Source organism: Haliotis asinina, chromosome 2 (genome assembly GCF_037392515.1).
Source record: "Haliotis asinina isolate JCU_RB_2024 chromosome 2, JCU_Hal_asi_v2, whole genome shotgun sequence".
NCBI lineage: Eukaryota > Metazoa > Mollusca > Gastropoda > Lepetellida > Haliotidae > Haliotis > Haliotis asinina.
Window position 1 is genome coordinate 7164030 of NC_090281.1, and position 23491 is coordinate 7187520.

General features: G+C 41.0%; 1 protein-coding gene across 1 annotated transcript; it reads right to left on the bottom strand.

Moving 5' to 3' along the window:
• Nucleotides 1-2980: 2980 nt before the first annotated feature.
• Nucleotides 2981-23215, bottom strand: LOC137272227 (uncharacterized). Its single transcript, XM_067804586.1, has 17 exons — nt 22979-23215; nt 20817-21100; nt 20319-20464; nt 19430-19667; nt 18277-18376; nt 15087-15183; nt 14508-14603; nt 14018-14068; nt 13699-13783; nt 13022-13081; nt 12410-12586; nt 11623-11749; nt 11058-11169; nt 8973-9045; nt 7855-8019; nt 7146-7279; nt 2981-5599 (listed from the first exon to the last, which is right to left on the bottom strand). The coding sequence occupies exons 1-17, from the start codon at nt 23037-23039 to the stop codon at nt 5293-5295; spliced, it is 2313 nt and encodes a 770-aa protein (XP_067660687.1). The 5' UTR covers nt 23040-23215; the 3' UTR covers nt 2981-5292.
• Between the last annotated feature and the right edge of the window lie 276 nt (nt 23216-23491).

Below are 23491 nucleotides of genomic sequence, written 5' to 3' on the forward strand. Positions count from 1 at the left end.
TGAATTCGCTGGTAAAGAGGTTTATTCAACGTGGATCAGTTGAAAATGCGCCCCGAACAGGCCGTATGAGGAAACTGACTCCTCGGGACAATCGTAAGCTTTTCAGGTTGGTCAGAGGCAATCGGGCAAAATAACTGATAATTTTAACAACAATAGGACAACACCCGTATCGCCAAGGAGAGTAAGGAGGCGAATATACGAAAATACATTTCACAGGCGTTTTGTTAGAAGGAAAATCCGAATTCGTGACTATAATGTCAGTAATCGTTTAGCTTGAGCAATGGGACAACGACATCGCTCAGTGAACAATTACTGGAATCAGGGTTAGGGTCAGGGTTGGGGCAAGGGGACAACGATATCGCACAGTGAACAATTACTGGAATCGAGTAATCTTTTCTGGTGAGTGCAAAATTATCATAGGGGAAAACAATCATGTTTTTGTTTGGAGACAGCCCGGTGAAGAATACCTCCCACAATGCCTTTGTCCGGGACGACAGCCACCCGTCAGGTTGATGGTGCAACTGGAATGTTGTGGCCTGCACAGAGTCCAGAAGCAAATATTATTGAGAACTGTTGGCTCTACCTGCAAAGTAGACTTCAGAGACGCCAAAGAAACATCCAGTCGGCTGCCGACTTGGAACACGAAGTTCGGGACATCTGGGAAAATATTCCCATCAATTTCATCAGAAATCTTTATTCATCGATTCCAAGGCGGATGTTGAAAATAATAAGAACAAAGGACACGTCACAAAATACTGAGGCAAGACTGTTCATATTTAACGAATTACGACACTTTGAACTTTCGCGTAAGTTTGTCGTCAACAGTCGGTCCGCCATGTTTGTACCTAATAATATGGCCACACGCTGTATATCAGAAATAAGTCAACTAGGCAAAGTCTGCCCTTCCGTAATTATATTTATGCTATGCAGGAGGACAGAGCCGACTTCAGAACATTGTCTTGGTGTAAGCTCAGTCATCTCTTGGTCCGGTGAAGATCAAAGTTAGAATCGATCTTCAGTAACGCATGCTTGTGGTAAGATGCGATAAACGGGCTAGGCTGGTCAGGTTTGGCTGCTGATGATGTTGATCACTTGAATGTCTAGTCCAGACACGATTATTTACAGACCACCACCACATATCTGGAATATAGCGGAGTGCCGCGTAAAACTAAACTCACTCACACTCACAATCTCTTGCCAACGTATCCGCGCCGTGGGAGTTGTTGAAGTTGGAATAGTCGACTGTGTACACGTTGCAATACAGCGGGAACGTTGCTGACTGCAACTGACAACAATAAACAAACAAACAATGTTCTGGTTTACTGAAAAGCGTTGTTGTATTTGGGAGTTTTATTATGAGGACGAAGGCATATATATTGGAATGCAATACACTTGCAATAGTTATGAACAGTAATGCAAAATAAGAAAAACGAAGGTAAATGTAAAGTAAGTATTGACGTAACAAGGTAAGGGTTTCGGCGCTTTACACAGTGCCTAACAAGCGACTTCAGGATTAAAACGTCACCCAATGCTTTGTGGTGAATGCTGACCATTGGATACGGTCTGTAATCCTGTTCAACCCAACCCCAGTTGTTCTGGCTGTCTGCAAAATCTATCGATGGTCGCAAAACGTGTTGTTCCGTCCTTTAAGCCAGTCAAACCTAGCATTGAGGTGTTCGGTAAGCTAAGTACGTTGTTCACTGGTCCCTCGGAGGCCCGCTGAGCTCTCATGACCAGTGAACAACTTATATTGTCACCAAACAGTTATTGCACATGCAAACGTGGTCCATGTCATGGCTGATGCAAACTGTTTCACTCGCATGTTGTTAGAATATTATTAATTTATGTAACACAAATACATCAGTTATTTCAAACTTTCAGTGACGTCATATTCAGCTCGGGGGACACGAATGTAACAGCGGGGTGTACACAAATCATGATTCTATGAGCTAAGACGGAGACAATGACGCTGCATTTTCGTGAACACGCTAAGTAAGCTAGACATAATACATTTGGCAAACAGAAAGATTACTAAAATTCATCCCACTTTGATGAAGTTGGAAACGAGAAAGTGACCATTTCTTAAACTGATTTGTCGGACGCCAGTGGGTAAATACCCTGGTCCATTGACACATTACTGGCAGTCTGGCAGCTACTTAAGAAATATAGTTAGCTCTACCACTACGTATAGTGTGATGAAGCTTTAAGTGTGCTTTACTACACTATACATGGTGGCAGAGCGAACTGTCTTTCTTTTCTCAGAGGCCATGTTTCATACTTTCTAAGGATAAGTACTATTAATGCCTCGCACTGACGCGCAATATGTGGTGGCAATGCGTGTAATTTGTATGGTACGCATGAAAGTGTGAAGCCTAGTATGTGCACTGTTTGCGTCCTGTTAACGCATAGGTTACACACTTGACACACAATACGTGACCAAAACTGATGGCGCACATTGTCACGCAATGGCACGCTATCGCACGACTTATTTACGTCTTGGTCAGTTATTGTTGGCGCATTGTACACGCCTGGTGTACGGTACGATACGCACGACGCGCATGTACGAAGCAGTCATGGTATTTAATGATCCCGCTTTGTCCCGCTTGACCCCACGCTATAAAATAGCACGCATCAGCCCAGCTTAATACAAGATGTTGAACATCAGAGGACAACCTATTATTGCACAAAAGAACAGGTGTCTATCCACAAGGAAGATCCTAGAGTCTTTACCGACATTGCCTGAGAAGTTTCCCTGACTTGTTCCAAGAGATTGTGGAGAAGTTAATCCCTCATCTTGAAAAGATGACCACATTTATGAGAAAACTGCTGGCGGCGGAACCCAAGCTGGCAAGCACTCCTCGCGTTATACATAACACGCGAGTGATCACGCGAGTGTGTTTTTGGATGGTTAATATCCTGTACTGGGGATAAACATTGTATTTAGCGAGCCTTGGCGATATCTAAAATATATAACATAGGATTTCTTTCATATTTTTATTCATAGCAAATGATAATACCAATATATAATGTAATACAATAATATATGGCACATCTTCTCACATGTGATGAGATGTGATATCCAGTTGTGCAATATCTTCCTTTGCATCCCTGGATCACACATTTCCAGTGTGTAGCTAGCTGACCTTCCACATTCAGGCGCTACCTTCGGCCTGCATGTAAAACTTGTCTTCCTCCCCTCTGAGACGAGACAAACTCTGCTAGCTGAAGATTAGCCATCTTCGATGACTTTCTTGCCTTTTGACTTTCCCAGTTTTATACATCAGTATGAGATCATTCTATCCCAATGTTAAACAAAATGAGTGAGTGAGTGAGTTTAGTGTTAGGGCACACTCAGCAATATTCCAGCTATATGGCAGCGGTCTGTAAATAATCGAGTCTGGACCAGACAATCCAGTAGTCAACAGCATCGATCTGCGTAATTGGGAACCGATGACACGCGTCAACCAAATCATCGAGCCTAACCACCCGATCCCTTTAGTCGCCTCTTACGACAAGCATAGTCGCCTTTCAGGGCAAGCATGGATTGCTGAAGGCCTATTCTACCTTGGACCATCACGGGTTTTAAACAAAGTGATTAGTTTTAACTTTGACTTTTTAAAGCTAATTAAGACCATGTACACTATCTCTTTTACTCAAGTGCAACAAGAGGATTAATATTTGTTCATAATCACAAACTGTTGTAAGTAGTTCACTGCTATTATTGATCTTCTGATAAAGTACTGTCGGTTCCTTTGCTCTTTCACCGAAGTATCTTAGAAGACTGACTAATGAAATATGGACATGGAACCATTTAGGACTTCGTGCGGCCTTTCCTTTAGAAAGCTTGATACAACAGTCTCCTAGAGCACCTCGCACTGATCTCACCACCGGAACTGTACTATATGTTAAAGTGACCTGCTGTAAAGTATTTGCCACCTAGATCCTCGACTGAACGGTCGATCGATTCCAAAATATTAAAGCGGAACAGGCCTAAACCAGGAATTGACTCAATTTACAAACTTTACGATAAACCATTAATCATGAAAATTTATCATCACGTACCAGGGACGTTAAATTGAACTGTGTTAAACTTTCAGTCGCACACAGTTTCTGTTTGGTCAGATTTCACTGAATATTCATTTGAACAGCGTTGTGAGATATTCTCAATAATACATGAGTGTCTGTATAACGACCAGACTTTATAATACATACTTTTGACACATTCTTACTAACAAAACAAGCCAAGTGAACAAAGTAGTATAGTAATATGTATGTATGTGTGTGTGTGTGTGTGTGTGTGTGTGTGTGTGTGTGTGTGTGTGTGTGTGTGTGTGTGTGTGTGTGTGACAAAACATTCGACAGGCCAAACAATTAATGCAGAGGAAGAGTGAGTGAATGAATTTAGTTTTACGCTACACACAGCAATATTCCAGATGTATGGCGGCGGTCTGTAAAATAATCGAGTCTGGACCATGCAGTCTAGTGATAAACAGCACGAGTATCGATCTGCGCAACTGGGATACTGTGACATGTGTCAATCACGTCAGCGAGCCTGACCATCGGACCCCGTTAGTCGCCGCTTATGGCAAGCACGAGCGGTTGAAGATGAAAGTCTAACCCGGACATTCATAGGAAGAAGAACACTTACTCGCCAATTCTAAGTGACAGTAACAAAGACTATTTGTTCGCGTAGCGGTATTATTATATACATAGAAAACAGGTTTCTAATAACATTTCCCGCCATGCATGTACTATTGCAGTATTCACATGGAGTCGATTCCATGTGATATAGTTCAACACTGACAAAAAGGGCTTATTTTCGGGATACGCTTTTGTGGGCACAGATTCCGATCCTTTATTGCGAAACGTAAATACTAAGGCAGGTTTCACCTATGGTACATCATTCAGAAGCTATTGTTTCTTGGAAATGACATGTTAGGTTATCATGTGGTAATTATTGTACGTAACAGAAAGTAGCTCAGAACTACTGAAAATATCTAGAATGGCAATTATATTGCAGATTGCTTGATGCTCTCCATATTTGTCATGACCTGTAAGAACGATAGCTCTGTTTGTGGCAAAGAAAATTCTGCAGAATTTGGAACGATAAAATGGTTCAGTTTTAAATCCGCACCGAATTTTAAAGGAACCAAAACACGAAATCGATCAGTACGGAATAAAGAATTATGCCGTAACAAAGTAATTTCATATTAATACAAAACTAATCCCATGGGATGAGATGGAGGTTTGGCCATGTGTAGACCAACCAGTAACAATGCAGACAGTTCCGTGTTACATCATGAACATCACTGTTGCTAGGATACACATGACAACAGCAACCGTTGAAACTCTTTTGAGGTGAGATTTGTTAACAGGATGAGATTTTATTTCATATATGACACTACCCTGGCCGTCTGCACCTATAATAGTTTTCAAAGCACCGAACCGTACATCGTCGGCAAACCACATCTCAACACTCTCTCCCGCCTGACCCTTGACGTAGACAGTGATGACGTCACCGACGGTGACATTGACGATCCTGTTGCGGGACATTGGTACCCACTTGTCCAGTTCACCAAGGACGAAAACTTCTCTGTTTCTGCAACAAGACAAGAGTCAATGCGGGGAAGTGTTTACTACAGCTTACAACAGTGTTTTCAGTTACATAATGGCCTGTCAAACATTGGTGCCTGTGTCCACGTCTCCAAATGCTTTCTGAGCCTTGGACTCAGGGAGCGACGATGGGAGAGAGTACTAGGGAGCGTTCCTGTCGAACTCTCAACGCTTACATGCAATGCAGAACAACAACTGTGCAGATTCTGACACTTTTCGGTATGGACAATAGTAACAAATTATCAAGAAGGCTGAGTTCATAAAGCTGAAAAATAACACGATGGAATCAAACGCCTTTCAATGGTCATTTGAAACTTTTAAAGGGGTAGGGGTGTGCGCTCCCCTGCACACGAAAGGACGCACGCACGCAACGCAAGCACGCAGACAGACTCTCTCTCTCTCTCTCTCTCTCTCTCTCTCTCACGCACACACACGCACACATCCCTCTGGATCCGCCTGTGGGTTAACAACATCGCCACGATACTGGAAGTACACCCCATTTTCCTCAATTGTGTACAAACGTTTCTCAAAAAGCTGTATCCGCCCCTAGAGTCTAGAGACTATGTATTGAACCATACCTAAAATCCTCGAATAACACCCATACGTGTACACGGGAAACTGCAGTCAGGTTTAAGGGATTTACAGTATAGTAACGTTGGAGTAACCAAGGTGTATAAGGTGATAAAGCTTTGTCCCTCAACATGGCACATTTTTGTCAATTCTATATTCTGGGAGTGATATTCTAGCATTCGGGGACACACGATGTGAACTTTACAGTGAGTGAGTTTAGTTTTACGCCACACTCAGCAATATTCAAGCTATATGACGGCGGTCTGCTAATAATCGAGTCTGGACCAGACAATCCAGTGACCAACAGCATGAGCATCGATCTGCGTAATTGGGAACCGATGACATGTTTCAACCAAGTCAGAGAGCCTGACCACCCGATCCCGTTAGTCGTCTCTTACGACAAGCACAGTTGCCGTTTATTGCAAGCATAGGTTGTTAAAGGCCTATTCTACCCCGGGTAGACCTTGACGGGTATGAACTTTACATACTGCACCTATGTGAATAACGACACTAGTTTATCGACGTGACGTATCTCATCCCATAAACACATACTGAAAACGACGGAAGATAACGAATCATATTATAAGGTCTATGTTCAAGACGGCAGATTCCTACGGCAGATGATACAAATACCCATTTCGCTGCTATTTTCTTCTTTACGTCGTGAAACACTGATAAGAATAACGTGAACAAGTTATCACGTAGTTGGTGTTGTACACTGACTGCCAGTGTTTGCTTTTACACAGCTTTCAGCAATATGGGTTTCAGACATTGTACCCAAGTGGGGATTCGAACCCGGGTCTTTGGTGGGACGAGCCAACGCTTTACCCACTAGGCTACACCACCACCCGGTGTTGTGGGCAGCTCTTAACGTTCTTAGATGTTCATAATTCACATCATATGTATTTGTATAGTAACATGGGATGCTGATTTTTGCGAAATAAGAACACCGGCTGCCTTACTTGTAGTTTATAACTGGTGACGTATAGTACATGCAGAAGTCCAGTTGGCATGGCGGGATGCTGAAGGGTTTGCTGTCGCTGAAGTCGTAATGCTTTGTTGGATTAGCTGCAGAGAAGATCTTGCTGACTGGGTACTGCAACAGCAACAGTGTATACGTACTGAAGCCTGGAGACTGAAGCACTGGAACTACAATTTTCTGATGTGTCGACATTAATTGTTGTTTCGGGGATTTTACTTCATTCCAGGATCCATGAATGTCATTTTAACGAACCAACGCTTCAGCCACAAGGTCATCAAATCTCAATCTATCTACACACAACTGAAATATGTTCAGCGTGCTGATAACCGATCTCATTGATGAAGATAAGGTACCAAGTGTGGATAACATAACATAGGTAACTCACACCCAACTGACATTTATCCATTTGAAGAGCAAGTATTGGAAACATACATTTTACAGCTTATGTATTATGTACTGACACGTATCAATTAAAGAATTGTTTGGGAATGGAATTCAGCTGCTTAATGCACAAATATGAATATTAAACAAATCTGCAGCAAACCGTCGACACACCATTCGAGACGGGTCCTAGCTCTGCTTGCATATTCCAAAGTGCATGTAGATCCACATTCGTCTCTAGATGCGTTCTTTATGGCAATGACGAACCAGCTATAATGTACGTGATGCTTGAAACACGTCATACTCACTTCAAACCCGATACCGGCTGACGTCGGGGTAATGTCAAACGTCCTGTTCAAGCCGGAAACATAGATGATCCCATACACCTGGTCCGGGGACGCTCCACCCTTATATACGCCGGTGAGGGTCGCCCAAATGTCGGCGTCTGGACCGCTGCCATCTTGAAATGTCATCTGGAAAATTGTGCACATTTGCAAGTTTACTTACTTTAGCAGACAATAGCATATCATGATAAACACGTCTTAAAACGTCGCCAGTTTTGACTGAACCTACAGTCAAGATAAACGCTGTTCATCTCACGGGAAATTATTGTGTGCCAGTCATTGATCATGTCATCAGTAAAAGTGAATGAGTATGGTTTTCCACCGCTTTATGAAACATTTCAGGCTATATCACCGCGTCTAATGTCAAAGTTGAGCCAGTTGAATCACAAAGACCTAGGAGTTACACCTTTAAGTTAGTGAGTCTCTCAACAGATTGGTGAAGAGTTTTGTCCCTTAGCCATTGAAGGATTCAATAGTGGTTTTACATGATGGTAAACGTCCGTGGTATGTTTCATATAGATTTACACTCGCATGCATTTTACCTCCCTAGATATTTCATGATGGTGAAAATAAATAATACCGAATTTGAAAGAATTTATTTTTGTTTGTCATATTTCTTTAATTTGAATGTGTCTGTTTACTTGTATTCCTGCAATAGCTTCTAAAAAGAATATACGTGAATGACTGCGTGAATACATCTACTGTTCTCTCGTTCCCCAAGTCACATTCCACCCTGGTAGGAATATATGCTGAAGTAAAAAGGGGCTTTGATGAGATATGACATACAGGAGATGAACCAGAACTTCTGTATTACGAGAAAAGGCAGTAAATCTTTGAATGTTCAAGACTTAAATCAAAGTAAAATTAACACAAAAATACCATGGTGACGCATTCCGTGAGTACTAGCCAAACGTTAGCACAATCTAGGTTTCGGTATATTATATCGCTAAAGATAATATACACATGGTATTTTCAGTTACAAACTATACGCATGCTAAACAACAGAACTGTATCGCGAATGTTGTAAATACATGACAAACTGTTTAAAACGTGGAGCTAGCCCGAAGTACAAACTGACTCACCTGTACAACCTGAGCATTCAGTTGCTGTGCAGGCCTGTTGGGCTTGAGAATAGTTCCATCAGAGCTACACATCCTGATAAGGAAATTGTAGAAAATCTCACCCGATTGTCTTTTGATATCAAATATATCACCACGAGTTGATAATGTCGCCATTATGTCATATGCTTGACATCATAAGATAACATGGTAAATAATAAATTGAAACAATTGCATAGGTGAATACAAAACAAAATCAATAAGGAACGTGCGTGTATAAAGGAACCCCCATTAAGTCCCTATTAGTCCAGGAGATGAGAATGTAATAAATGCAAGCTTCTGAAGTTAAGAAAGAAATACACTAGACGCCAAAAGAAAGGTTACCCTGCTGCCTTTATGAATGAGCTGAAAAACTATCAAAGATTTGTTAGAGGCCGTTAGTTTACAAGAAAACTGAACAACACGCCCATATGAGAATCATGAAAACAATTTCCCAAATGCATCTTTTTCAGAAGAGAAAAAAATGTCCCATTTTCGACCATGTCGAAAAAACCAATAACAGTAATTCAAATACTAGTATCCAAAAGAAAGGTTGTAATGAAATTCTGCTTTGAGACAAAGATAAACCATTTAAAGCAACCATTTTCAGCTATTAAAACAGGAAACGACCGTTTTAGAGTGTATAAATTGTGAAAGAATCATTCCAGTGATTTCCGTCTTTTCAAACATTTTCCGCTATTTTCCATTAGTGAAAACACGTAAAACGTGTCTTTGATATTGTGAAAAAGCGTTTGGGAACATTTAAAATGATCTTTTTTTACATTTTTTTTCCTTTGCAAAGTAATGCTTTTTCCCCATTTTCTGTGTACGTGTGGCACTATCAGTTACCAAAACGATGCAATATTAAGTCAGTATATGCATCCATTTCACGTGTAGGATACTTTCATAGGGTCACAAGAGAGACTAGAATGCATGATATGATACCCAAGTACGAGAAATATGCCACGACTAACAGCTGAAGAGAGAGAAAGAGCCACTGGGATGGTTCTAGATGGGGGTCTACATACAATGATATTGCCAACACCCTCTGATGCCAGCATATCACTGCTTCAAGACTTATTCGTCGATACAGGCAGATTGGTTTGAGACAGACCAGGATGTGGACGTCCACGCACCACAACACCAGCTGAGGATAGGTACCTCCGTTATTAGGGAGTTAAGGTAATGTTTTTTTTGGGGTTTTTTTGGCGTTTAGTGTATATACTACACGAGCTGAGAGTGGGATGAGAGTCACAAGAACTGAAATGAGAATAGTGAGTGAGTTTAGTATTAGCAATATTCCCACTATATATAAGTAATCGAGTCTGGCCTAGACACTCCAGTAATCAACAGCATGTGGTCGGGTCGAGACGGAAATAGGCTCTTATAGACCCGAGAGTGTCATAAATATGGACTGCCAGAGGGGAGCGCGGGTTGGATGTCACTAGAACTGAGAAGGGAGTAAATACAGGCTACAATAGATAGCGTATAAATATATTCTACTGGAGGTGAGAGTCAGATGACAGCCAGTAGAGCTGAGAAGGAAAAGAGAGCAGGCTGCTACAGGTTGGAGTTGGTTTGGTTGTTTTTCACCTCCGCACCCAGCAATATTTCAGCGACATGGCAGCTGTCAGAAATAATCGTGCTCCCATCATTTCGACCCCATCAAATACCTCTCCGAGAATGTGCAGACTGCCTAACGTTGCAGCCTTGTTGTGTTCCTGACAGATTACTCAGATGCTCTACCAATGAGAGTCAAGAGTTAGGGTGATGGCTAAACGTAAGACACCAAGAACAATGAGGAGTTGGACAACTTGGTGCTTTTGTTTTTTTCCTGATTCACATCTCTCTCAAAAGGAACAGAAAAACTACATGTACTTATATCCAGAGAGAAGAACTGAATTCACTTTCGTTTCATTCACTGCTTTAAGATTTTACATTGTGATGCAAAATTGCACTCTGGCGGTTACGAATGGGAGGCAGCAAACAGAAAGCCACTTGTTTCACTTGTCTGGCCATTTTGGTACACAAATGTGAGGGATAGATGAAAGGTTAACTATATATGTATACCTTTTGATGATGGAAGTATTGGTATGTCCGATCTTGTCACCAATCCCCACTAGACCCCCCGACAGGACAGCTATCACGCTGCTCTGGGCTGCAGACGTTGTTCCGGATACGCCTAGTCATGTAGGTAAGGCATATCTTACACATTCACAGATTGGAACAATTATTAATTATGAAGATATTTTTCGCTGTACCTGAGATGGTTTATATTTCGACCATGGGTTAACTCGCATTGTAATGAGTTTGTTGTATATCAAGTTGTATATTGTTGTCCGCATCCTATTTAAATATTCCAGTTAAGGAATTGTTCGGGTTATTCAGGTAGCTTTGTGCAAACAAAGCTATCGGTGAACTAATGATCGCTATCCCTGCTGATTTGGGAGTCCCATCAGAGGAATTGTGTATGTGTCAACATTCACGCAGGAATAGAAACCCGCTTTAAACGGGAAAACTATAGGTAAAGACCACTACGATAACAAGAATAAAAATGGTTCCAATAACAACATAAAAAAACCCAAAACCATCAAATATCATTAACCACAACTGCAACTATAAAATGTATTCTTACCTCCCTTCTGGTCTTGTGTAAGAAGCGCACCTTTGAAGGCAAAAACATATGAAAGTGCGGAGAATACGGACGAAGCAAGAATATTCCTCTGGTCCGATTCTGTGCCATGGCCTCCCAGAACGCGCAACTGGAAAGATCGATTAATGTCCTGCCTATATTCTCAGTAGGGATCAGAGGCATTTTGAACTACAGGCCTGATTTCTGTAGCTCGAAACGAAGTAAAACGACCGTTTCCGAATCTATTTAAGATTGCGCAATTATACTGTTGTGGGTGTTTCACAAACACAGTCGTTTCATGGCGTATGACAAGACATGTTCTGATGCGAACTGTTAGTTCTTCATACAATGGATTGCATACAGTTTCTAAAAGACTGGAACACACTCTTATTATGACTGGATGTATAAAATGACGCTAAAATGCTAAAGTGAGTGCGTTTAGTTTTACGCCACACTCAGCAATATTCCAGCTATATAACGGCGGTCTGTAAATAATCGAGTCTGGACCAGACACTCCAGTGATCAACAACATGAGCATCGATCTCCGCAATTGGGAACCAATGACATGTGTGAACTAAGTCAGCGAACCTGACCACCCGATCCCGTTAGTCGCCTCTTACGACAAGCACAGTCGCTTTTTATGGCAAGCATGGGTTGCTGAAGATCTATTCTACCTCGGGACCTTTACGGGTAGAATGCTAAAGTGGATGTCCGGGAAGCACATAATACTACAGCAAATACTGTGAAAATGCTAGCTGTACCGACATCGACATCACCAACTGTGTCTGACCTGAGTAACAGCCGGTAACTGCAGTGCCAAGAGCGCCATCGTCGGGGTGGCGCCACTGTACTGGATGGTGATATTGTGCCTCAAAGCAGACGCCGCCATTTTAACCAACCAATCTCGCGCAAAGTTCAGGTCCGTCTGCATGCGTGGGAAATTGCGGAATATTTCCGTCATGTTATCCTGTAGAAGATAATTCTGTTGACTCATACACATGGTTTAAACATCGCTGTCAGCCGTATTGCATGTATGTGTAAGCATCATCGGGACCATCAGACACTCCTGTATCAGTCAGTCAGGGTCTTAGAATGGTTTCATTCTTCAGATTGAATGAAATTGAATGATTATGAAACATATCGGATGTCTTGTTCCGTAAAGGATTTTCATATCATGTGTATAGCGCCGTTACATACTTACCAGAGGAATTATAACAGCCTGTTTTGTTCAATATGTATCACGAAACATTTCACGACCGCTTCTTCACAATGCCAGGTACTCAGAAAATGATTGTTTTATGATGTCATTAGAGTGTAACTTCACAAGAAACCCTTTTCCCTAGAAATATCGATGCATAATTCACTTCAGAATGTACCTCGAGCATATGGTGGAAAGTCCTACCTGTATATATGTGACCAACCCCCACTGCTTGGATTCACTGAAGATTTTGTCCCAAAACGCCTGGAAATAAACAAACCATTTACTGACGTCGTGTGACTCCGAATCGCGAAACTAGTCTTACAGCCCATTGACTGGTGGATTGTTCCATCCGTTGTTGAGGCAGACACAGCATCAGCAAGCTTTAAATATGCGGGTAGTCTGGAACTAATCGCGTTTGGACCAGGTATACATGTAACTGATGAAGTAAGCAACATTCCATGCTTTGTGGCGATGGTGTAGCCTACCGGTCAAAGCTTTCGTTCGTCACGCCGAACAACCGGGTTCAATTCCCCACTTTGTTATAATGTTTGAAGCCCACAAGCCATGTACCAGACAATTTACCCTGTCTTAAGGATCTTTTTGGTCCCCTCATACGACCGCTATAGAGCGCTTGAACTCAGATTCAGGGTGATTAAAGATGAACGGATCAAACGATCGTTTCTTTTAGCTGGTATTAAAATATCGTGACACAGTTGTCATATTTCAAATACTAAGCCATCACATTTCCATATTTCAGTAATATATGACTACAAGATAATCAATAAATACATGATTATATATCATTTTATAATGAAACAAGACCAATCCCGTCCACTCACTGTGGAGAATACGTTTAACTCAATAATACTTGTACATGCCTCATCTGTCGGTATTGCCATGTCTCCCTCGACTTCAAAGTTGAACGCTCCGCCATTTTGTTTTGCATATACGTTATCACTGGACCTGCAAGATAGATTGAAATGTGTTGTGTTTTGAAAGTGTCACCGTTCCACGGAATCAATGTAACAGACCTGTGCGTATAGAAATCGTAATTCTTATCGATAAGAAACAATGTCCTCGTATATGCAGGGAAGTTGCTGCCTCCAGGACAACTGGTCGAGACTCTCACGCAGCAAAGACCCAGAAAAGGTCATGTCCCTACAGCGCCGTGACATGTCCTAGTTCTCTGGAACTCACCAGAAATTGTTTTTCGCCACAATGGGTACGTTCAGACTCCTGTGGACATATCTGAAAACGAAACGGTAACAATCATTAGATATGCATCACGTTATCCCATTTCGCGCTGAAGGTCCGACCACTCAACGACACAATCCATATCATCATCGCCAAAAAGTTCCATGTTCTGTTTTTCGGATGCGTGTGTGCTTGTGTGTACGGAGTTTAACGTTGCTGGGATTCACCAAGTATACTAGTATTCCCTTTCCCTTTCAGAACTTATGATCAGAGCTAAAAACAATCTATACAAAATTGTAAACCGTATATAACTTGTCCAGTCAGACTACTTTTGTGTTTAAGACGCCGCCATTGTTGACTGCGGCGTACAACTAAACTCACTCACTCTTCCTAGGCATTAATTGTTTGGCGTCTGTATTGATTATCACTAACATATTTGCATGTATAGTGTTACCAGTCATACTGATATGTCATATCGAAACTGTGGACGTACTCGATCCCTTTGGGGAAGATGTCTGTCGGTGCTGTCCATTCCTTGACCCCTCCACCTTGACCTTTTGTAAACCACCACGTGTCCAGTTCAACATACCTGCAGAAGATACGAAACAGGAATGAGGGTCTACCTACAAGAGGAGGGCATTCTTTAGGAATAACAATAGATCGTTTGGAAAATACAAGACCAAGGAATAACGAAGACTTAGGAATATAGAAATATTAGCATCAAAAGAGGGGGAAAATGGGATGAGGATGTATATTTTGAGCGAATGGATCAATGAATAAAGACAATCTGTTGTACAAATAGAGATATATCACAGCGTATGGGGGGACATGCTACGATTGCAGGACTCAAGGCACTGGGACCATTTTTCATGTGTTTTGTTTGAAATATTCTATCATCGGAAGGAACGTAAATTCCACACAAATCTGCACCTTAGAAGATTCAATCAGCCAGATGTTTTAGTTGTCAAGATGTATATATTCCTGCAAATTATCCATACATATTTTGCTTTATCAACCCAAAATATTATCTTGTCAATAATTATTGTTGTACTATTGTAAATCAGGCAGGTACCTGTATGGTATGCTTCTATTATGGGCATCAGAAAACACTTTGATCAGTGTATCTTCATACGTTGACGTTCCATCAGTTTTATCGAAATAGTAGGACCCTGTAACATTGACATGGACACAGCAGGAAGTTGATGAACTGACAGGGAAACAGAAGGGGCATAAAGCATAAACAACTAAACAGTGATCCACTGAATCACTGACAATGAAACTGTTACAGTAATTCCCTGAAACACTGACACCGCAAAAGAACGCCCCTGAAACATAGACGACGAAATAGTATGTTCCTGAAACATACACATCGACATAGTAGGTCCCTGAACCATAGACAACGAAATAGGTCCCTGGAACATGCACAACGAAAGAGTAGCCCCCTGAAACATGGACAACGAAATAGTAGTCTAATGAAACATACACAACGAAATAGTAGCTAACTGAAAACTGTACAACGAAAAAGTAGCCCCCTAAAACACACACAGCAAAATAATGGTTCCCTAAAACATTAACAACAACATAGTAGACCCCTAAAACACTGGCAACGAAATGGTAGGCCCCTAAAACATTGACAAGGAAATGGTAGGCCCTGAAACTTTGACATCAACATAGTAGATCCCTAAAATATTGACAGCGAAATTGTAGATCCCCAAAACATTGACAACGAAATTGTAGACCCCTAAAACATTGACAACGAAATTGTAGACCCCTAAAACATTGACAACGAAATTGTAGATCCCTAAAACATTGACAACGAAATTGTAGATCCCTAAAACATTGACAACGAAATCGTAGATCCCTAAAACATTGACAACGAAATTGTAGACCCCTAAAACATTGACAACGAAATTGTAGACCCCTAAAACATTGACAACGAAATTGTAGATCCCTAAAACATTCACAACAACATAGTCGGCCCCTAATTATTGAGGACATAGTGGACCCCTAAAATACTGACAGCGAATTGGTAGATCCCTAAAACATTGACAGCAACATAGTAGACACCTAAAACATTGACAATGACATAGTAAGCCCCTAAAACATTGACAAGGAAATGGTAGGCCCTGAAACTTTGACAACATAGTAGATCCCTAAAACATTGACAACGAAATTGTAGACCCCTAAAACATTGACAACGAAATTGTAGACCCCTAACACATTCATAACAACATGGTAGACCCCTAGATACTGACGACATAGTAGACCCCTAAAATACTGACAACGAATTGGTGTCAACAACATGGTAGACACCTAAAACATTGACAACGACATAGTAGGCTCCTAAAATATTTACATCGAAATAGTAGACCCCTAAAACATTGACAACAACGTAGTAGACCCCTAAAATATTGACAACAACATAGTAGACCCCTAAAACATTGACAACAACATGGTGGACCCCTGAAACATTGACAACAACATGGTAGACACCTAAAACATTGACAACAACATAGTAGACCACGACAACATTCACAACAAAATAGTAGACCCCTAAAACATTGACAACAACATAGTAGACCACTAAAACATTGACAACAACATGGTAGACACCTAAAACATTGACAACAAAATAGTAGACCCCTAAAACATTGACAACGACATAGTAGACACCTAAAACATTGACAACAACATAGTAGACCCCTAAAACATTGACAACAACATAATAGACCCCTACAACATTGACAACGAAATTGTAGACCCCTAAAACACTGACAACGAAATTGTAGATCCCTAAAACATTCACAACAACATAGTAGGCCCCTAAATATTGACGACATAGTAAACCCCTAAAATATTTACAGCGAAATAGTAGACCCCTAAAACACTGACAACGACATAGTAGGCCCCTAAAACACTGACAACAACATAGTAGACCCCTAACACACTGACAACGACATAGTAGGCCCCTAAAACATTGACATGGAAATGGTAGGCCCTGAAACTTTGACAACAACATAGTAGATGCCTAAAACATTGACAACGAAATTGTAGACCCCTAAAACATTGACAACGAAACTGTAGACCCCTAACACATTCGTAACAACATGGTAGACCCCTAAATATTGACGACATAGTAGACCCCTAAAATACTCACAACGAATTGGTGTCAACAACATGGTAGACACCTAAAACATTGACAACGACATAGTAGGCCCCTAAAATATTTACAGCGAAATAGTAGACCCCTAAAACATTGACAACAACGTAGTAGACCCCTAAAATATTGACAACAACGTAGTAGACCCCTAAAACATTGACAACAGCATAGTAGACCCCTAAAACATTGGCAACAACATAGTAGACCCCTAAAACATTGACAACAACGTAGTAGACCCCTAAAACATTGACAACAACATAGTAGACCCCTAAAATATTGACAACAACACAGCAGACCCCTAAAACATTGAAAACGAAATAGTAGGCGCCTAAAGTATTTACAACGAAATGGTAGGCCCCTAAAACATTGACAACGAACTGGTGGGCCCCTAAAACATTGACAACGAAATAGTTGGCCCTTGTAATACTGCCAAAGAAACAGTAAGCACCTGCAACATTGACAGGTCCTTTATACAGTATCTTCGGTTCTATTCTATATCCAGCTCATCAGAACGCCTCACTGAAGTGGTACAGGTTTGAAACATTCACCATTTTTCCAAAACAAAGGTACATACATTTGGTGGTACCAAACATAGACAGATACGAATATTCAGTTATAGGAAACTGGAGGCTACACAGAGGGATTTCAGTGTGACATAACTTACTATAATCTTGTACCTTTGAACCGTTAGATCGCCATCTGTTCAGACAGGTAGCGGTTACAACATCTGCTCGTTATGCTGAGTTCGGTTCCTCACATGGGTACAACGTGATACGCATATATCTCTTGATATTACCGGAACATTGCTAAAACTGCGGAGAAACACTTTGCGGAGAAACACTTTCTGTCCGAAACTGCCCCAAAACGTTCGAAGTACAATACTGAAAGAAACTTTATAATTAACAACTTCTTTATTTCGTGAGTGAGACGTTTCGATACAGATTCTTGTATCATTCTAAAGCAGGAATGACAGCGGTACAGGAATCTGTGGTGAAACGACGCATTCACAAAATACAGAAGTTGATATCCATCAGTATTGCGTTCTGTATTTGCCACTGAAAGATGCCCTAAAATAGACTTTAATTAAGTTGTTTAATGTCACCTTCATCTGTCCAGTACCCAATTGCGTCCCCTGAAGGATCTTCTGGTTTAGCTCCTTTGTACACCAAGCTCCTGATTACGAAGCCCCACACAGACATACTCTGATAATAGAGTGGAGTGATACAGAAACATTAAAACGTCAGGATTATTTTTCAATGCCTCAATTCCAATGACCCAGACGAGATTATTCACATGCTTGCGAAAAGTAAGTGGAATATCGACTGCTGCGTAAAGCAACAAATATACACAACACACGCAGTTTCAGTTCCTGTTACCAAATTGTTTTCCCGATAGGTTCAAAGTTTTGAAATATTCCCCCTCAGAAACAGAAGCATTCAAATCCAAACACATTTGGATAACTTAAAATGCAGACCATCATCGAAATAAAGTAACAAATATTCCCATGGATATAGAGGCTGATTTTCAGGGAAGATGGCTGTCTTTAATATGCTCGACAAAACTGCGTCAATAACACGGAGCATGTTGATGACGACAAAAATACAGTTGCTGCTGGAAACAACAATACTGACACTCTGTTTTCTTATAAACAGCAATGACATTAACATTGTGACTACTGATAAAGGGCAACAACAGTGTGAGTATTGATAAACAGCAGTAATAGGGCTGCTTCTGATCAACAACATCGTCATATGCGTACACATGTCACTTTGGGACAGTAGCAGATCCTGGTGTGGGGGACGAGTCGGTTCCATAAAACAAGGTCTGCCGTGTAATGCTTGGTACATGGACTTCGTGTTTTCGTCAATCACACACGACCTTGTACAGGTGTAATGTAACCAACCTTCCTTACCTGTTGAAGACATGGACTACCGATATATGCTGACTCCTTTGTGTGGACGTGCCTTGTCAGGAAGTTACTACCCCACGCCCTCGCGGTACGGCAGCCATTTTGTTTATCCACTTGAGTTTAAAATCTTTCTCTTAGTACCTATGCCTAACACTAACTATTGATAATATATAGTGGCTGTATCAATATGATATTTCTTCTACAAATGGGTAAATGAATGGGTAAAACACTTTTCTCCGAAGACTAAATATTTTACAGGTGTAGTTTAACGAACACATGTACATCCCCATTTAACCTTAGAAAGAGCTGATGAGATGTTTGTTGTAATAGAATAATATATATTCACATTTTCGGGTCCTTCCGAGGAATATGCTGAGAAAATGTGGTAGGAGAAGTTTGTCGGGATCTGCTCAATTCCTCCCATAATTCCATAGTACAGGAAGTTGTTGGTTTTGTCCTGCCACAGTGGAGTTGTCATGACATTATTCAGCTGTCCAAATGTCAAGGCATTACCATTTGTGTCAAACACCGAGAAGGGGCTGGAACCCTCTAAACTGTCCTGGATGGAGGCAGAAGGACCCCATCTGAAGAAAAGACAGGTCATGGATCAGCTCCATCAGAGTGTCGTGAGTGACAGATACAGAATTGTGCAGGACTATAGGTAGCCCGGAAGAGTCCAACAACAGGGAGACATCATCTATGAGAAAAACGTGCAGTTTGTTGGGTGTTGTTTAAGAATTAAGGTAGCGTGGTGTACTCAATGCAATTGGGAACAGGGATACCTCTTCGTAATGACAAACTATTGATTCCACGGAATCACAGAGATGAATTTATGAGTAAATGGATCATATCAGATGCTCACGGTTGGCATTCGGGGGCAAGTCAAGAGTCATCTCATCAGAGACTAGACACAGACTTAGATCTGTGTATGTTAATATGTATGAATGACCTTTTTCATCTCTTGATTCTCTCCTCCGGATTTAACAAGCAACTCTTCACTACAGTAAAACGCTTTTCTGTATCTGTGCATTAGCTTCCCTACACTGCCTGCTCTGTACTGTTTTAGCAGAGTACGAATCAACCCCAAATTGTTGTTCAACATTGTAAATAAAAAAAGCTTTTTCTCATCCTTACTTAGAAAGCAAATTCTATATTGACATGACTTCCGCTTTATTATCGTCATTCTTACTTGCAGTGCAAACAGCAATTTTCCCTGTATTTACCGAACAGTTTACCTTCCAACTGACAGTTCTTGAACGTCAGCTCCACCGAAAGACACGTATCCAAGGTTTGACGTGTTGTGCAGCTTAAATCCGGGGAAACCACAGATAACACCGTCCATGTAGCTGTGATTTGTGTTTGATGCTCCGTCAGGGAAGCGCTTCATCCATGGAGCAGGGTGAAATAAAAGATCCATAATCATTATCACAATCATCCTGGTGTTACTTAAGCTGTCTCGTTATAGAAACATCAAGCACATATGGTTTACAACTTATTTGTAACAATGCAAGTAGACTGGAAAAGACGAAGCCGAACGTTACTATTCAAAAACACAGCTAAAACATTCCAGCTAGACAAGGAAGAAGCAAAGTTATAAGCAAAGAATGTTTGCTAACGTAACAATTATATAAAAAATGAAACAATCAATGTGTGATGTGTAAAGATTTTTAATGCAACATCCATTCCCAATAAAGACTGATTTTGAAAGTTGAGATATTCGAAATATACATTACTACTATAAATGACATGATTTGTGTCCCGTATATGACAATACTCGTGATGATGGGGACATCACCGGCGCGGTAGTGGAAGTTCGTGGAGAACTCGGCCCCGAACTGGCCACTACCGGAAGAGGTAGTGTTGATGCTGTCCAGAACGAGGCTGCCATCATCGGCGGAGAAGCGAGTGTCGTTGATGACAAAGAACGTTGGGGCGCTGTTCAACCACGTGACCGTATTGATCTGTATCTCGTAACGTCCGTCTGGGAAGGTAGCTACACTGAAGACATCGGCATCAGCTGAAACAGGTTCGGTTGTACGCGGTTAAGTTTTTAATACTTTGGTGGCACCAAGTACAATGGAGTGCGGCTGTACGAAACACCATTAATCCCACGACTGTCATAACTCATGTGTTTAGGTAAGAATAACGACCACCATGCGTTTTTGTACAGAGGGCAGTCGCGCTTCTCAGACAGTAGTTTGAGGTAGCTGAAGACGAATAAATTCTATGGATATAGGTCATTTTTTATTGGAACGTTTAGGTGTAATTGCTAAAGACCATAAATGTTATTCCTCTTCACCATACCAATTTCTATATACCATAAAGGCTGAGGTAGTTTCTTAAGTACTCGGCTTACGCGCAGTCCGTGAAAATATGTATTTGTGATAAAAAAGGCTTCTCCATTTATGCTGAAATGCCCCTTGAGATTGAACATCCTGAACCTGAGTGCAGTCTACATTTGCGTCGTGTGTCGTTTGTATTACAATCAGGTGAGTGAGTATGGTTTTACGCCGCTTTTAGCAATATTCCAGCAATGTCACGGCAGGGCACACCAGAAATAGGCTTCACACACTGCTCATGTGGGGATGTGAATCTGGGTCTTCACCGTGACTACGCCATCGTCCCTTTGTCCAGACGTCATGATGTTTACTTTCTAACAGACAGCTCATGCAAAACTAGCATAGGTGTAATAAGTCGGAGAATAAAACATATAGCTGGCATCATTAATGAAAGGTCAAGGTGTTGGTAAGACTTTCTCTTAAAAGTTCGATATTATTATATATAGCGGATTGTTTTACAAACTTTCAAACAGGCTGTCATTATTACGTTCTTTAACGTCAGATGCATTCTGTTACATTGATCCTGAGCCTGAGCAAAATCTACATTTGATTCATGCGTGTCTTTCGCATTAGACACAGGTAAGTAAGTGAGTATGGTTTTACGCCGCTTTTAGCAATAATCCAGAAATATCACGGCGAGTGACGGTATCCTCCCAGTCGATTAACCGAACATGCCAAAGCCAAGTCGCTAGCATCGAACAAGAGCATTTTAAACTGCAAGAAAATACTGGTATTTGACCTAAAGAGTAAATTGTCTAAATCTCCGAAAAGTTTTCCATCCACTGATTGCATGAAGAAGGGTTATAAAATATAACACCCTGGCCAATATGTTTTAGCCCAGGGAACCCTTTAAACTATAGACCCATCTACATCTTACTATAATTGTCAATGTGTCAATAAAACCACGGATAGCGTTCGAAATTGTGGAAGAGATAAGACGTGACCGTGTCACCATGACCGCGGGCAAACGGGAAATTGACTTGCGAAATCGATGACACGGCAGAGATTGTGTCTGGGTGATTTCATCCTTTTGTAGGTCAGCTCCCAAACAACATATTATAAGTTGTTTTTTAATCCAGCACATTTAACGGCACTGTTTTGTAAATAAATATATTTCTAATTTCAGTTGAGCACTGGTGGGCTTCGCATTTGAAGCGACTTACGTAAATACTTCGAGTTGTCCGAGATTCGATTCAGCCGAATTGCTGAATAGAGATTGCCTTCGAAGGGACAGACATTGTCTTTTGAGAAAAGTTCGACACAACGATGTATTTTGTAAGTCTAATGTTAACTACATATCATTCATTAGTCGTTACTTCGCAGTTAGTTTATTTGTAACACGTTAGTGATTATTTTTTTAAATATCAGGTTTTCTTAAAAAATCAGCATTATAATCAATACATATTAACCGTCACAGGCAGGAGAGTGAACCTCTAGGCCACAGAACTAGACCCTGTTTCATTGGATTGAGATAACAGGAGTCAACATGACCAGTTTCCAAACGTGCGTGAATATACCGATAGTATTATCTGTAACACGACACAGACGTAACCTACCTGTAATTAGGAAGCAGGTGAAACACACAGAGAGTAGTGCATGAGACCGGAAGGCAGCCATGTTTTAGTAGTAAGAACTGTTGTTGTTTAGAATTCGATGTAGGCGTTATCTGTCACCTGGATGACCTCATATTTCATCTCGCATATCAGGCAAAGTACAGCAGCACGTGTCGTATGAAGTCCGATAGTCACGTGACCCATAACCAAGCGACCTTATCAAGCCGTCGAAGTTTCAGTAGTGAACATACTGACACACAATGGGGGCTGGTTCATGGAAAATATGGAATGTGCGTGGTGGAAAAGAGTATTTCGTTAGGTGATGAGACGTTTTGTGGATATTTTGGTTAACTGGTGTTCTCCTGCGGATTATTCAGGAAACCTATGAAACCATTAAGTTTCTCACAACATATAAACAGAAGTTAATAAAGTAGAAACATATCCTATGTGAAGATGTTCAAAACGTGAAGTAGGGCTTGTACGTCTCACAAGGCACTACTTCTGGTATTACTTCCC